This window comes from Penaeus monodon, chromosome 38 (assembly GCF_015228065.2).
Source record: "Penaeus monodon isolate SGIC_2016 chromosome 38, NSTDA_Pmon_1, whole genome shotgun sequence".
Classification (NCBI taxonomy): domain Eukaryota; kingdom Metazoa; phylum Arthropoda; class Malacostraca; order Decapoda; family Penaeidae; genus Penaeus; species Penaeus monodon.
The window spans coordinates 9,228,835-9,246,502 of NC_051423.1; the positions used below are offsets into that span (position 1 = coordinate 9,228,835).

Sequence of the window (17,668 nt, forward strand, 5' to 3'; positions counted from 1 at the left end):
GAAATAGAGACCTTAGAAAATAATAATATTAAAAATACAACATAGGCTCTTAGTATTACGAAGAAAAGGCAAGGGATGCTGGTATTGGGCATGAGCGGTCGCGCATGCTAGGGCGACGATATAAGCCCCCGGCAGCGGGGCCCGGGCCACTATGAATACTACCCGTCAGGAAAAGGTTAATGGATGTCAGAAGCAACAAGACACAACATAAAAGTCATAACAATCAATAATGTGACAAATGTAATGAATTGACATATATGACAAGATCATACAGAATACATTGCTTTGTACCAATATCTAAAGATGACTATTACAAAAACAAAATCACATACACAGTACAGTATCTCCATTGGGTAATTTTTTTTTTTTTTTTTTTTTTTTTGATACTGAAGAAAATTGAAGAAATAAAGAGATAGTAAATGCATCAGTTGTTCTTAACTTACATGGTCCTCCAACAAGGGTTTCTAAATACCACAAAAATGTGTGTCCCTTCTCATAAGGAACAGTGGAGAATGCATCATCAGGATCCACCCCAGTCAGGTCTGGTATCAGGCAAGTTAAAGGGTCTTTTCCGTCGTCTCTTGTACGGATCTGTGAATAATGTGAAGGATTGTACTGAACAAGTTAAGTTTTGTTTTCATATCTGCATACTTAAATGTGGTTCCCTAAGATGAAAAAGGAGGCCCACAATATTCACAATCTCATCATGTGGGAATACCACAAAGGATACTTTACCAAGTTGTTGTTGTGTTGTTGTTATATTTAACAACAACAGTAACAACACACACACATATATAAAAGATGTTTGTTTTATTATACAAAAAATTAAATAATTCTCAGATAACTTACACAATCTCGCAAATCCTTCCAGCCTCCGATTGCGGAAAAGTTTCTGGTAGCCTCACCATGCATCCTGCCAGCAATCTTACGCTCCACAAACATGGTGAAGCCCTCATTCAACCAGAAGTGCTCCCACTGCTTGTTAGTGACCAGATTTCCCGTCCATGAGTGACTAATCTCATGTGCAACAACATCAGCTAGGGAGCGGTCACCAGCCTGTAAGAACACAGTGAGATATCAACATCAAAGAATACTGAAGTGTGACTGAAACACACACAGCTGTTATATTTCCATTAAAGACAAAGAAAAGAAAAGAAAAGAAAAGAAAAGAAAAGAAAAGAAAAGAAAAGAAAAGAAAAGAAAAGAAAAGAAAAAAAAAAAAAAAAAAAAAAAAAAAAAAAAAAAGAAGAAGAAGAAGAAGAGAGCTTTCAGTCAGTTTATTCATACCAGCAAGGTTGGAGTGACAAAAGTGAGGCATGGATTCTCCATCCCACCATACGGGAAGCTTGGTGGAAGGATCAGCAAATCGTACTGACTCCATACATAGTCACCACACAGTTCCTCAGCAGTCTTTAACATAGTTTCAGTCTGGAATATATGCCATAATTAACTTTCCCAACACTCTAATGAATCTCAGAAGCTAAGGAATAAGTATAATCCTAACATGACATCAGTATCAGTCAGTGAACCTATTAAATGCAATGGCACCAGATGCAAACATTATCTACTATGATTTATTAATTTTATTCAAACACAGATGGTTTTGCAGATACTTAGTCTTCAGAGTCAGTTACTAAGCTTACCTAACCTCACTTGTTTACCCCATTTTGAATATTTATGAATAAAGTCTATATTTCTATTACTATTAATATAATTTTTAATGCTATTATCATCCTGATTATCAATCAATGTTAGTAATAATAAAAATAATAATAATAAAAAAAACTTTCCCCCCCTATAATCCAAGGGATATGATAAACAGATGAAGTAATGTATGCCTAGTAGCTGACTCCTTGGTGATTAACGGCTTCTGGAGCCATCTGTGTGTAAACAGATTTACTAAAACAAATGCACAATGGGTATTGCATGTGTGCATGAAATCCTGGTGTCTTTGGGTTAATATGCTGTACACTGTACAGCATATTAACTCATATAATTTCATAACCACCAATGAAAGGCCCTGGTAATCTGATTACATAAGCTTACCTCAGAAAATTCAAATGCTGCCTTGTCAACAAACTCCTTCTCTGACCAGACTAAGGTGCGAGGACCAACTTCACGACTCTCCAGTGCTCCGACTGCTATTGCTATCAGGTACGATGGCATTGGTACAGGTTGACGGAATCTATGCAACACAAAGAAAAATGCAAATCATTGTCTTCCCTGATCTAATAGGACTAATACACATATATCGAGTATATGTATTGCAAATATGACTATGGCTACCAATCTGGCATCATCATCACCATAATAATAATAATTATAAAGGAAACTCCAGTTTACCGCATTGATGCCACATAGGCATCAATGCATATTAAAGGTTAAGATTTGTTTTTCTCCCGACACTAAATGCAAACATGATTTAAAAACATTTCATGGGTAGACATTTTTTATGTGGGTACTTTCATTTGTTCTACTGCATCAGGTTCTTTCTGAGCATAATTGAGCCTTGTTCATTATTTAAGTTGCTTTTTTATTTTGTTTTTCTCTCCCTTTGTTTATGCTTCCTCTCTTTCTCCTGTCTGTTCTGACTCGAAGGGGAAAGGTGAATAGGTTGTGGGTGAGTGCAAGAGAATGTGCATCTTTCTTGATTTCCCCGTTTTATTTAATCAACATCTCTCTTTTTGGTTTGTTTTCTCTGCTGCCTTTTTGTAGGGACCATAGGAAATGTTGTTGCTTTAGAGAGGGAGGATATGTAGTCATGGGATATGTTTCTGTGACCTACTATTAGGGGAGGGAAATGGTTAATGGTTAATGGTTAAAAGCAAAATAAATATGCTAGACATCTAAGATCATGTATTACTACAGGAAGGTACAGTAAAGGGTAGTGAAGGACGGCTGAGTTAGTAGTTAATTGCTATACGTCAACTTTCTGGATTGATATTGCAAAGGTTAAAGATCGGTAAAGGAGTTGATGAGTGAATGCTTTAAGGGAGGGTTAGGTAAGGGGGATTAGATCAAGTGAAGGATATGTATGCATCTGAGGAAGGAGAACAGGTTGTCAAAGCAGAAAGTGTGAGCTTCTTTAAGAATATCTGATAGGTGGGGGAAAGCAGAGGTATGGCTACATCAAAGCATGGACAACAGAATGTGTGGAACTGAAAGAGGGACATTACACAGGGAACATAGGGGCAGATCAGAATGTGGCATCAGATAGGAACAGGAGATGGGTGAGCAGGAGAGAGCCGTCTTCCAACGTCTGTTCCCGTGAAATGGGAAGGACCAGGAGATTGATAGATTACAGATGTAATGTATTAGTGCAGAGACTTGACCAGAAAGATTGACATCGGGTATACAGGAAAGTCTTAAAGTGGGTGTAATAATCTGTAGCTGAAATATGTGCAAAACGTGGTTGGTGTGATGTGGACATAGCAGCATAGCGTGCTAGGGTATGTGCCTCTTCATTGCTGGGGATTCCAACATGGCTGGTTACCCAGCAAAATCTGATAGATCCATGGCATGAGGACAAGTAGAACAACCAGTTCTGGATCTTACAGACAAGTGGAACGGTCAAGTGCATAGACTTATGAGAGTTAATGAGTTACAGGAGTCAGAAAAAATAGTGAAAGAGGAAGAGGGGAGTGAGTATATGTGTTTTAAGGCAAAAAGGAGTGCGTACAGTTCTGTAGCAATGACACTGGATTCAGGAGGGTATTTGGAAATGCAATTTGGGAAGGTTACTGTGAAACCAGTACAAAGATAGATTTAGAGCCACCAGTTGTAAACATGAATACTGGAGGAATGAATGGAGACATGGTCAAGGAAATGGGTGAAAAGTACAGAAGGGGGGATATCTGATTTTGGTGGATCAGGGAAAACAGACGAGCAAATACGGGGGTGAGGTATAAACCATGGAGGAATGGAATGGACAGAAAATGGAAGAGGTCAGAGATGGGAGAGGAGGGTATCCATATGAATGGAGAAAGGAGTAGGTAAAGGTGAAGAAGCAGCAAAGGAAGGAAGTAGGGATTGTGGGATAGTTAGCTGGTGGGATTGAGCATAGCATCCGAGAGAGAGAAGGATACGATGTCGAGGGAGGTGGCATGACTGACTCAGTGTACAGGCTCTCAACTGGAGAGGAGTGGAAGGCACCTAGGGCTAAGAGAAGACCACAGTGGAGGATTGTATCAAGATAAGCAAGGAGGGAGGTTGAGGCAGAGGAGTAGATATGACACCCATAATCGAAAGTGGAGAGTATCAAGGTAATATGAAGATGGAGGAGAGTTTTACAATCTGAGTCCCAGAATATATGGGAAAGAGTTTGTAAGATTTGGAGGACATGTAGTCATGGCAGTGAGCTTTTTCTTTTATGTAAAAGATATGGTCTTGCTAGGACAATTTGGAGTAAAAAATAATGACAAGGAATTTGCCAGAGGAACAGTATATAAGAAGAGTGGAGGTTGGGGACCTACACGTGTGTGAAAGAAAAGGACGGTGAAGGATTTGGAGGTAAAATAGTGAAAACCATAATTAGTGGCCTGGGATGATACTGATGATATTGCAAACTGAAGGAACTGATGGAGATTTGGTATGAATGTGCCAGAGGCAAAGACGATTAAATCATTAACATCTAGTGATGATCGGGCTCATGGTGGTAAAACTGAGAAAATGTCATTAACAGAAAAAAGGAATAAAGTGGTGCTGAGGATTTGAGCCTTTGAAATGAGGAAAGGATGATGATGTGGAAGAGTCAATTTTGACCTGGAAAGTGCATTTGGAGAGGAAAGACTTTATAAAGACACCCATGTTTCTACATATGCCTAGGGAAGACAATCGTTGGAGAATATGGTACTCCCTTGTGGTATCATATGCTTTTTCTAGGTCAAAGAATATGGCTAATGCAGATTCATGGCATGCAAAAGAAGATGTAATATATATCCTGAAATGAGCAAGGAGGTCAGCTGTGCTTCGGGCATGGCAGAAACTGGCAGTATTGAGTTCAGATGACAAAAAAGGAGCATTACAGGACTCTGCAGAGGATAGGGTGAGGATGATGGTCTTAATGGAGGAGAAGTGTGGAGAAAGATGAGAGCCACTACTGACCTGTCTGAAAGAGTCACCTTGTTCATTAGCAACTTGGAGAGGATCAGAGATGAGAGTATCTTGAATATAGAGGATGGGGACTGGATGGGAGGGATGTTTGCCTGATAGTTAATGGATCCACACTAACCAGCTGAAACTGCTGTAGAAGATGTAATTGAGGAAACAATTTCACCAGCTATTTGTTTTACTGTTCCAGATTGTACACCAAAGACAGGCGGATGCTCTTTTAACCCCTTCTAGATGGGTCACATGTACAAGTGTTATAAGATACCGCTTGGTCTGTGGGATATGGCTGTATGCGCAGTGATGCGGCAGAGTACGTGGAGCGGGAAGTTCCGCTTCATGTAGTGGACTCCCGCGCCCAGTGTCTAGTTGGTGCTAGAAATCACCAGGGTCTATTACGCTCAGAGATTTCTGTTACCCATCGGTGTGGGCTTACAGGACATAAGAGCTGATAGTTGATTAGGGGTATCTCATTTGTAGTGATAACTGTTCCAGGCTGCATGTTTTAAGCAAAGTGCTTTGGTGCAATCAGAATTCAACCATGGAACATATTTGGAGGTATAAAGTCTTAAGGTTTGAGGAATAGCTGTAAGCAGCTCTTAGGACTGTAGCTGTGAAACACTGTATCATATCTGAAATGGATGGGGGATGGAGGGGTAGGAATAGTAGAGTGGCTGGGCTAAATAGAGTATTTAAGATATTTGTAGAGATGGGGGTGGTAAAAAGTCGGGGATGTGTGGAAGAGGAAGTGGTGTTGAGGGAGGTAGTAATATGGAGAAGTGGACAATAAGGCTGTAAAGTAGTATTAAGGAAGGATGGGGTGAATGATGAAGAAGGTTGTGGGGATAGAAGTGATGAAGTTGAGAACGTTGGGAGAGTAAATGTACTAGTAGGCACTGAGGAGGGGGTAGTGGTTGAAAATGGGAGTTGCTCTTTCCTTTAGTTTCCTTGTTCCTCTCTCCCTCACATTAGGAATCTTTTATCTCTTATTTGTTTGTCCATGCTATAGTGCATGTGCTGATGTCCCCTCTCCCTTTCTGCTTGGTGCTTTCACTTTCTCTCCTCAAATGATTGGGAAGACTACAGGCCTGCTCATCATTCAGGACCTGTAGTAGCCTCTGAGATTCTCCTAAGGTTGTTGCTTCCTGATGAGTTACTGCAGTGGGGCTATCCCTCAGGCACTGACTGTTGGAAGGACAGAGAGCTTGCATCTCATTGCTCTTTTCCTCTTATGTACTTTGTACAAGTCCAATGTATAATGAGTACACCATTTGCAAAGCACACTGTTGAATTCTCTTCTTCTTAGGGAAGTTTGTTGTTCAAAATTTAAGTTTATCTATGCTCTTAATAGGTTAAAGGCTATCAATTTCTGTGCTATATTAACTAGGTTGTAGCTAACCATGGGCCATGTGAATCTGTCTTCCTCAGTATATAACAATTTTTTCTTGTGAATCTATCCATATTCATATTTCAAATCTTCATGATTTCTATTACTACTGCATTTGATAATGCTGGTGCTTTGCAAACATGTAGCAAATTGGTCCAAGTGTATGCCTTTATTCCTCTTCTGTTTTAAAGTTTATTACTTCTGTTTATCAACAAGCCCTTACTATCCAAAATAATACCTTACCATCCCAACCCTTGATTTCTATTTCTTCTACAGTGGCAATTCCTAATTAAGTAAATTCATAAAGAACATCTTTCCTCCTGGCAGTGAACTATATTAGAAGTGTACCTTACACACTAAAAATTGTGGTTACCAGTTCTAAATATTATCATCCTACTTTACATAAAAATAGATTTGGTGACGTCATACATCCGTCTCATTCCTCTCTATATGCTCTGAGATTCGTGTAACTTCTTTCATTTTTATAAACCACTCCCATATCCAATACAGTCTTAGACCTCACTCATCTACTGAAAATTTCTCCCTCACTTCACATAACTAGACAAAACTTTAATGTAAACTAGAAAGAAGAAATAATGTTTTCTGTTAGTGTTATCAATTTTACATTCTGTTTCTTTTCTATCTACAAAGCCAAGCTGTTTTGCCACTACTTGTGCCCTAGTTATTGCTTTAATTCTATTATTTATTAGACTAGACAGACTGCTTATTCAAAGGCTACTGATGAGTACCTGAAAACAGTCCCATTTCCTTCCTCCTTTTGGCCATCTCGTAGCGCACTCATAAGCACCACCAATTCACTTGGGGCTTTCACTTCTGCTGTGTATGTTGCCTTTACTGCTGGTGTATCCTGAAATAAAAAAGAATAGTGAAAAAAAGAAAGAAAGAAAGAGAGAAAAATATATATAAATAAATATTTTGCATTGAAAAACATAAAAAGGAAAGGTGTCCTTGTATACAATATAAAGTCAGAAGTGTTGTTAGGATCCTGAAACACAGGAGCTTTGCCCACGCTAGAAATATTTTAGATATGCACTAAAACTCCTCCATTATCAGTTTATTTTAAAATTAATATAAAATGTATGATAATGTGCTTTACTAAAGGTTTCAGTTTGTTATGAAAGCTGGCTATCACAACTAAATCACCCCCCCCCCCATTTTTTTTACTGAGCCAGATGTATTAAGGCCATGGTGCTCCTTCTTTTCTAGAGAATAATGTGTATATTTAGCTGAGGCAAACTGTATAATTCTTATAATTTTGTTATATTGTACAGCAAGATGGGAGAAGAAAAAACAACTAAAATTTACATACATGTGCCCTGGACTCTGTACCTTTTCTTTTGATAGAGATATGAGCTCCTGTTAGGATTTCCATCTACACAATCACTCTCTAATAGCAGTATAATGTTGTAATCATTCAACTTGAGCATTTCTCTTTATTGGATTCAAAATTATTTCCCCTTTTTAATAATGGTCATGCTCTTATAAAGTGTTTTTCCTGTGTATAAAATCAAAGTAGATTTCTGTTATACATATGCTTACTTTAGTCAGTTTCTTAATATGAAAGAAATGAAATGAAAAAAAAATGTATAAATAAAAATGTATAAATATAATGTATAAATGTATAAATATATGTATAAATGAAAGAAAAAGAGGCAAATTCTCTCAAGAAAATTTTGACATTCCTGTTGCTACGATTACTGACCTATAAGGCTACCTATAGGACTTATCCTGTTTTATAAGGACTGAAAAACAAAGAACTTTAGTCAATGTCTTCATAAACCTTTTATCATATTGTTATTTGTGGTAACATCTGAACATACTGGAATATACAGGAAAAAAGAAAAAAACTTAGATTAAAAGAAGAAATGAAAGAAAGAAAAGAAAAGAAAAAACCCTTCTGGCATATAAATAAGATACCTTAAAATATCAAACTATCAATGTCTGCTATTATGTTTTGTAATGCCACATTTGACACTTGGGCTTAAGCATTATCTGTTCTAGTCCCCATTGCCTCATTAACCAATACTTCTGTGCTGGCTAAAATCCTGGAAAGCCTTATTAACTCAAGAGAGTGCACATGAACAAGGTAGTGTACACCATGTGTGAGCAACTGGCATGATTGTTTTCATGCTAAATACACACCAATATAGTCCTGTATGCAACATCCACATGGTAGAAGAGCTATAAACTATGACTAGACTAAGATGATAATGGCATGGCTTATGTCGTGCCATTACTATGATATATTTCATGCCATTTTAAGCACGGCATGACATACATACCGCACAGGGGCAATGAGTTATAACATTACCCTCATCACAAAAAGCATATAATGTTCATCTTCTGACAAGGGCAATTTTAGTATCTGATGTCATAGATTATGGCAATGGACTTTGAGGCTTTGTATGTTTTTTACATTAAGAGAAATTCTTCTTATACTGCTTTAATTCAATTGTCAAAATAGGTTCCAAGAGGTGTTTTCCTGATAGGTTAGTAAATGTGATACTCAATATCTCATCTTACCTGACATGGTACCAAGGACCTGCAGTGTATGGCCTGGCACTGTGAGAAGAGATAGGGATGTTTTTTCCCAGCTGTTTGTTCTGGGTCTAACCACTGAAGTGCAGAGCTTTTGGGGGACACTTCATACTCGATCTGGACCTTGTACCTTAAATATAAAAAAACTGCTATGGTTAACCAACTGATATTCCTACATTCAACAATGCATTTCTTACAAATAACTTTCACATATTCATATTCAGGATATTCCTCAGCTATGTACAAGAAACGACAAAATAATAATGCCCTAAATCACACTTTTTCTTGGTGTCAGATGGTAGGATGATCTTGAATTCTGATCCAAAGTTCGGGTGAGGGTCACCAAGTGTGTACTGCAGGACCTGACCTGTTTCCTCATCCCTCACTGCTTTTATGCTCAGGTCACGAGCATCCAGAATCTGTCAATGAAGAGCAATTTCATCAAAACTTAAGAGGATGAAGAAAAAGGGTTTAATGAGATGCATGAAAACTGTATGAAATATAAACAGATTTGATAACTGTCACTGTATCAATCAAGTATTTTTCCTTCAATCCTATAATAATGAAGGCAAAGGAGCATTTTACGTAAAATAATTCTGCTTCACTTTACTATATATATATATATATATATATATATATATATATATATATATATATATATATATATATATATATATATATATATATATATATATATTCACCATTAGTCCTTATACAAATATGATTATTGGTCCTAGACTTACGAGATGCTGAGCCTCATCCTGCTTCCGTTCCACTGTTAAAGTGGCAAAGCCTGAGATGATTTTGCTGGAGAAGTCTACGTCCCATTTCAAATCTATTGATACCACCACAACCTGTTCTGGAAGAGGTAAGGAAGAAATTTATTACTCTAAAATCACTACCATCAAATTCTCTATGAAAAATAAGTTAAAAATTTCAGCCCAATCTTGCCAGGTAAACACAGTGTTACTGTTGTTCTGTTTGGTAAAATATCTCTACACACAGACGGCTCCACAATTGCACAGCCATCAGTGAGTCAATAAGTAGGACTTGTTTCGCCTCATTTCACCTTTCCTTGATTAAAAAGAGCAAAAGAAGAAGAAGAAGAAGAAAAACACTGTTGTTATCAATATTGTTGCTGTTGTTATCATAGACATTTATAATCATCACAATATTTCTAACAATAATATAGTGGTTAATGATTAATGGTTAAAACAAATAAATGTTCTAAATATTAAAGGTCATATAGCACTATGGTAGAGTATTGTGGCAGAAAGGGTAAAATGGGTTAAAGATTAGGACACAGTGTGTTAGATGTCTAAGCTTGTAGAGCCCTATAGGATAGTATGGTGATGAAAAGTGGGGGAGCACATGGAATAAAGCATGGTTTAGTAAAGGGGAAAAAAGGTTAAGGGTGAAGGATGATTAGATCAAATGGATAATATGTGTGTCTGAGAAGGAAGAAGAATGATGTATGAAGAATGCTGCAAAAGAGCCATTGTGAAGCAATTAGTGGGTGGGAATGGGTGTCGGAGAAATAAGAGGAGAAGAATCTGGGAAATGAGACAAGGGAACAGGAGAATGAGGTGAAGTATCAGGAAAGACATCAGGAGGGGGAGAATCTGGAGGACACTCTTGTGTCAAAAGGGAGTCACAGGAGCATCCAAGTGGGAGTGGTAAGGATAATGGAGAAGGAAGTAGGGATAACGCACATGGTGCATATGGAGAAGGAGAGGATGGGGTGTGTTGGGAGAGAGTGGGAGGAAGAGGGGTAGGATGGAAACTGGCAATTATTTTGAATATAGGGGGAATGGGAATAGAGGGATTGGAGGGTGGATGAGAGAGAGGAACATTCTCTTGGGTCGTATTCAGGAAGTTTTGGATGTCCTCAAGAGATCTGAGAAACATGGAAGTTTGACCATTTAGGGCAGTTCTGAGACAGTTCTTGTACTGCAAAGACATGTGACTGCTGTAGTAGTTCCAGTACAAGAAAAATTTTGACAGCACAACCAGGAAGTTTATTATCACTGAGGAAAATGTTTGCTAACCTCTTCAACCCAAAGCAAAAAGTCATGGAAGCAACTATTATTGCAAAGCATATGGTACACCATATAGGTGATTAAAATATAACAAAATTATATATATTGATAATATTTCCTTTTTACATCAAATACAACCCAAACACCCATTTTTTCATGGACCCCCCACGAGCCTTAAGAATGAAAATTTATACACAAAATGGAACTCTGCTTTGTTCTAATGGTAAATTTTACTGAGGGTGACACACAGAGATAGAGAAAAATGGACACTGCCATCTTATATAGCATAAAAAGTAGTCATAAACAATAAAAATACAGCTGCAAAATGACAAAAATATATGCTGCATATCACCACTCAGAGACTAAATAGATAACACCCTCACACAGCCAGATTTCTTAATATCGTGCTTTTTATAATTCCTACTTGCTGCAGCTCGTCTGTACCCTCCACACTAAGGGTGTGTCACAACATTTTCTATAACAAAACTGTTAACTAGTAGTTGTTACGAAGTGCTAATAAAGAAGGGGTACATGGGGGGGGGGGTTCCCGTCTCAGGAATAAATAGAAGGTAAGAAAGGTTAGGTTTGGATTTTGGGGTTAGCATAATACCCAAATCTGGTGTTAGGATTTTGTTTCTAGAGAGTTAATTTCTCTCAATAACAAATACCATTCCAAACATGTCAAACTCCATGAGAAGGAAAACAATGATGCCACTTATTTTTTTCTTACATTTATTGTAATAATTTAATTATGCTGGCATTATCATACGTCAATAAAGCCTGCATAAAGTTGCCTAAAAGGATATGACAATGCAACAGTAATACTATAATAATATTGAGTATTTCAAGCAACTAATATATTTCTTATGCAAACTGATACCAGTTTGGCTTAACTTTGTTGTCTACTACATATGACCACAATTGATAGATTCAGTGCTCCACCAGAGCATGCAAGACAAAATTGGGTTAAAAGCATTTGTAGTTACATATGATGGGTAACTATTTTAAGCTGTGCGGCATCAAGTCAACACAACAGCCTCCAAAGAATTTAGCATTCTTGCAAAGGCAAATAAATTCCTCTTTACAGTTATGGCAAATATAAATACTCAACTGTTTCCTTATTTGACATTAATCATCAATAAGGTTTGTAAGCTCTGTTACTCAAACATGTTAAAAGTTTGTTGGGTTAATTCTAGAGGAGATGCAATGTTTGTTTTGCTATATTTTACACCCTATCCCCTACAATCTTGGGAGACACAAACATGGGGGGTTTGGGAGCAGGACTACACAGAGGTCCCCCACCCAAACTTTGATTTTAAAACCGTAAAGAAAACACATAAAAAAAAAAAAAAAGAGAGCCAAATTTCCTCCTCCAATAAAAGCCTTTTAAGGTTATTTGAAGGCAATTTAAAAAGTAAAAGGATGTGCAAAAATTAAAAACCTGAACCAAGAATCCTATTTCATGTAATAAAGAAAATGGGGAAAAAGAAAAATCAGAGCCAAGATACAGCCTTGGCTGATTTGACATGGCATTGTAGAAATGAATCCCAGCCTAAATGAATAAACCACTGCAAAAATTGCTGTATGAACCGAAAACCTTCCTAACCATGGGGGCTATGCCCTCTTGGTTAGGAAAACTGCACACAACCATGGCAATTTGTCTTAAAATGTGAAGAGATTAGAGAAATTAGTTAAATTAATGAAATGTAATGGTACTTTACATCATTTGGAAACAAACTATGGTAAATCAACGTGAAATTATATATACATATCTATCAAATGAGAAATATTCGCACATGTACTACTTTCCTGTGCAACATCTGAGTTGCATGGTTTGTTAGCTGATAAGTGAAGAAGGGAACTTAGTTTCTGAGCAACAAATTTCAACACCTTTATTTAAATACTGCGATGTCATTATGTCTTTCCACATTTAATTTTTTTTTCTTATCTAGTTTGCAAGTTGTTATTCCATTTTAGTAGCATTTCATGTTTGTTTACTATAATTCCATGCCCTCTAGATTAACCGTTTGTTGTTTGAGAGTGACAACATCTGCATAGACTGCAATGATTGCTCGATACAGATGTACTGTTAATAGTACAACTTTTTGGGTTGATTTTTTTTTTTAATACCATAGAAATGTAATCAACCAATAAAATACCATAACTGTAACAAAGTTTTGTGCATAAATTTGGATCATCAGGAAACTTACAAAATGCATCTTCATATTCAAAAGTTGCTTTTATTCATTCATGATTTAATGCACCTGTATTGTGATTTAATCAAAAAGCAATCCTGGATTTAACCCCATTGTAGCAGCACGACCCCGCAACCTGGAGTTCAGCATAGTTACCCAGGTTGGGTCACACAGGTCCACAGCCATGTCCGCGCGCATTGGACAGCGGGCTCCCCTCGTTCCCTGCGCGCTTACACAGCGCTAGTGTATTTAAGCCGCAGAGCCGAAAAACGAGATCAGCATTCCCGATCCTCTAGCAGAGCAGACAACAGCAGCAGCACCACAAGGACTGCCCAGTCCTTAGCCGACTGGGGAGCCTGCCGGCTCCCCCGTTGATCTCCGACTTCACTACCAACACCCAGCCATACCTGTGGGCACTCACACCCACACCAAATTCTCCCCAAAGAGATAAGACACCAGTAACCTCAAATAGAAGATGGGCAACCATCCATCTTCTATACTGGTGACCCCCGGAGTGACACGATATGGTATTTCGCTCGCTCGCTTTGCTCACTCTCTGGAGGGGGAGTACCTGTAGCAGCACGACCCCGCAACCTGGAGTTCAGCATAGTTACCCAGGTTGGGTCACACAGGTCCACAGCCATGTCTGCGCGCATTGGACAGCGGGCTCCCCTCGTTCCCTGCGCGCTTACACAGCGCTAGTGTATTTAAGCCGCAGAGCCGAAAAACGAGATCAGCATTCCCGATCCTCTAGCAGAGCAGACAACAGCAGCAGCACCACAAGGACTGCCCAGTCCTTAGCCGACTGGGGAGCCTGCCGGCTCCCCCGTTGATCTCCGACTTCACTACCAACACCCAGCCATACCTGTGGGCACTCACACCCACACCAAATTCTCCCCAAAGAGATAAGACACCAGTAACCTCAAATAGAAGATGGGCAACCATCCATCTTCTATACCATGGTGACGGGTAATAGAAATTGCTAAGTGTAACAAACTTTGGAGATTTCTGGCAACTGCCAGACACTGGGCGTGGGAGTCCACTACAAGAAGCAGAACTTCCCGCTCCACGCGCTCTGGCGTGTGGAGCGATGAAGCAGTATGTTATGACACTTGTACATGTGACCTGTCCGGAAGGGGTTAAATGCAGAATTGTAGATCATAATTGTATTGGTGAAGCATGGCTTCTGTCCCTGGAGTTTCAACAAACATGATTTAAAGCTGTTTTAGTGTTTTTATTTATTTTTCTATGTGTAAATCGGGCTAATTCTTCCCAGAATTACAGTGCAAAGCCAGCCCTTACACATTCTACTAACTATGCGTTGAGAGAATATAAATTGTCTCACTAGTCAATGAGTCAAATGCAACAGAAAACAACAGCATAACAGTACTAAACTATGAAGGAATATTCAGAAATTTTTTAGGATAGTTCGGTAAGAAAAGAAAGAAAAAAGAAAAAAGAAAAAACAGAAAAAAGAAAGAAAGATAAAAAAGAAGAGGAAAAAAAGTATATTGAATGTTTATACTGACATAAATTGAATCTTGTAAATATAGGAGATATATGATGAGATAGAGCACACAAAGGAAATCTATATATTCCATTGCAAAAATAATTGTTTCAAAAGGTTAAACCTGGATGAAACTAGAAATTTATCAAATTGTCTTAGAATTAGTTGATCTATAGATTCCAAGTATTGTGTACCTTGCACAATGTCTATAGGTGCTTGAAACTATTCCAATTTACATACCAAATAAGTCTGAGTTTGAAGCATCTATATCATGGAAATGCCTTAAAATCTATTTAACCATAGACTCCATACCTGATTTTCCTTTAAAACCATATCCAGTTTAACAGCTAATGTTACCAAGACGACGAACGGAGATAGAGGAAAATGTAGAGCATAAAAATAGAGCAGAAAGCAATACAGGTAAATCTGCAGCGGCCTCATATTTACTGGGAAATAATGAAAACAAGCCCTGCATAGCACTGCTCTAGGTCTCAGTCCTCATCCATGTTTACCTTGCAAGGACCAAAACAAATGTGACACATTACTCATAACTGCCATCTATCAAGTAGTCCATTACATATTACCACAGGGGTCCAAGGGCAGAGCCCCTTGGCTAGGAAATATATAGATCATAGTGTATAAAACCCACTGGGTTAAGGTTAGGTTAGTTTCCATTGTACGAATACCATGGGGGATCTGGATTATGTAAAATCTCATAGATTATTACTAAACGATAGTTTGATAGAAATTTTCGAAAACTGGCGTGTCAGTCTGTAGATGGCGGGAATATCCATAGAGTTTCATTAGCTGATTTTAATTGTTTTTTGTACTTGATTACTTCTGTTAGTTAGACAAAGTTTGGCTCGGATTTTCAAAAAGTTGACTTTTTAACGTTTCATAAATCATTTACTTTGATTTCTGCAGGTTCCTATTGACTTCCAGTGCTATCCATTATGGGGCCCCCCTCGGTTCCCCCACACACTCCCCTGATCACTGGGTAGAGGAAATATGTAAAAAATCAGATTTTGGAACTTAGTTTCTGGAGGAAGTGTCGCTCTGGGTAAGAATTACCAATTTCACTACCTGTTTCTGCATGTGTGATGATAAAAATAGTAGTTTGCACACTACAAAAATGCATGTAATAAATGACATATGCTTCTCATAAACCCTGTATCCCTGGTACCCTGGACAACACCTGATAAACATAATATAAGGCATACCTGTTGCCGTCAATAATCTAACCAAACTTCAAGACCAAGGAGGCAAAATAAAGCCTCCCTTGCAAATGTCACAGCTTAGTACCCGAGCAAAGCCGGTTCTTTACAAAGCCTGGCAGTGGTCCATATTCACATCAACTTATTCACTTTCAACCTCATTACGTCCCTCTGTGGCAATCTATTCTCCCATATCCCAATTAGTTTGTTTTGTGTCTCACCTGGTCTGGAGTAAGAACTAGGATCAGAAGGGCTGAGTCTCGACATGTTGATCTTGAAAGGAATGAAAGACGCTTTGATTCTCCGCAGCGTCGCCCCGATATGTAAACACGTCGCTTAAAATACTAAAATGTGACAGCGAACGACCTCGCTATCACACAACGTTGAATACAATGTTATCAATCTCATTATGAGTTTCAGTTTTTAAAGAAAGATATCTATTTATATCATATAGTCTTTCTTATTTTTTATTCATTATTATTATTATATTTTATTGTTATTTCTAATCTAAGATGTTTATCTATTTTTTACTTTACAAAGAACAGTTATCCATCTTTGAACTTAAAAATATGTATTTATCATTAACTGGCTAATCAAATTCTGATTTTTTAAAAAATAGAATGTATACTGATAAAAAGTCACTGAACAGAAGACATCATGTATTACGCGATGTGCCACTCTTATCAAATCAATTTCATATTTTTCCTGCTTTAAGACAGCTTATCGTAAAATGATAAAGGTTCAAATTAGGCCACCAACGCACTTTAGACAGGCATTACGAAACAGGATTTCCACAGTCTCTCATATTAGTTTACGTTATCGCAATCGAAATTCTGCCCTGAAACGTTCTAGAACTTTCAGAAGAAAGCGGTCCAACTTCTTTAGTATCGTGGCCTACTTCACCACTAGTACGGTATATCGAAGGGCTCAAATTATACACGCGCGCGCGCGCGCACACACACACACACACACACACACACACACACACACACACACACACACACACACACACACACACACACACACACACACACACACATACACACACATACACACACACACACACACACACACACACACACACACACACACACACACACACACACACACCACACACACACAGGGTTGAATTAACCATTAAGCAAAATAAGCACGTGCTTGGGACATCAAGGAGGGAAGGGGGCACCAAATATCTAATAAGATATTATTAATATGAAAAGTACCTAAATTAATTTTGAGGGAAGCTGAATCCGTCGTCAATGGAAAAGTTTACTCTTCTCAAGACTGGAAAACTCCGCCATTGGAAAAGTCTGGATTTCGCCACATTAAAAACAAGTTAATTTCTGTTCAGTCCGTTAAAGTTTAATTAATATAACGGCCATACGTGTAAATATTTCATTATGTAGGTACTCACTGCGAGCACATTACATAACTTTAATATTTGATAACACCTATTGATGGATTGGAACCATATTTCCAGTCTAATGACTGACTCGCCTTTGGTCTCCGGGCACCAAAGACTTAAGTGCTTAGGGCCTCTAAAAGGCTTAATCCGGCCCTGCATACACACACACACACACACACACACACACACACACACACACACACACACACACACACACACACACACACACACACACACACACACACACACACACACA

The 17,668-nt window shown here is 38.2% G+C and overlaps 1 protein-coding gene across 1 annotated transcript in view; it reads right to left on the bottom strand.

The window, feature by feature from the left end:
• LOC119596592 (leukotriene A-4 hydrolase-like) overlaps positions 1–16,401 on the bottom strand; it is a 28,618-nt gene extending 12,217 nt beyond the window's left edge. Inside the window, exons 1-9 of the mRNA XM_037945912.1 lie at positions 16,229–16,401; positions 9,796–9,911; positions 9,332–9,471; positions 9,038–9,182; positions 7,243–7,361; positions 2,047–2,185; positions 1,288–1,428; positions 850–1,056; positions 444–591 (exon numbers count right to left, since the gene is read on the bottom strand). Of these exons, the coding sequence (XP_037801840.1) occupies positions 444–591; positions 850–1,056; positions 1,288–1,428; positions 2,047–2,185; positions 7,243–7,361; positions 9,038–9,182; positions 9,332–9,471; positions 9,796–9,911; positions 16,229–16,274 (1,201 nt within the window). The 5' untranslated portion in view covers positions 16,275–16,401. The remainder of the gene's footprint in view (positions 1–443; positions 592–849; positions 1,057–1,287; positions 1,429–2,046; positions 2,186–7,242; positions 7,362–9,037; positions 9,183–9,331; positions 9,472–9,795; positions 9,912–16,228) is intronic.
• Between the last annotated feature and the right edge of the window lie 1,267 nt (positions 16,402–17,668).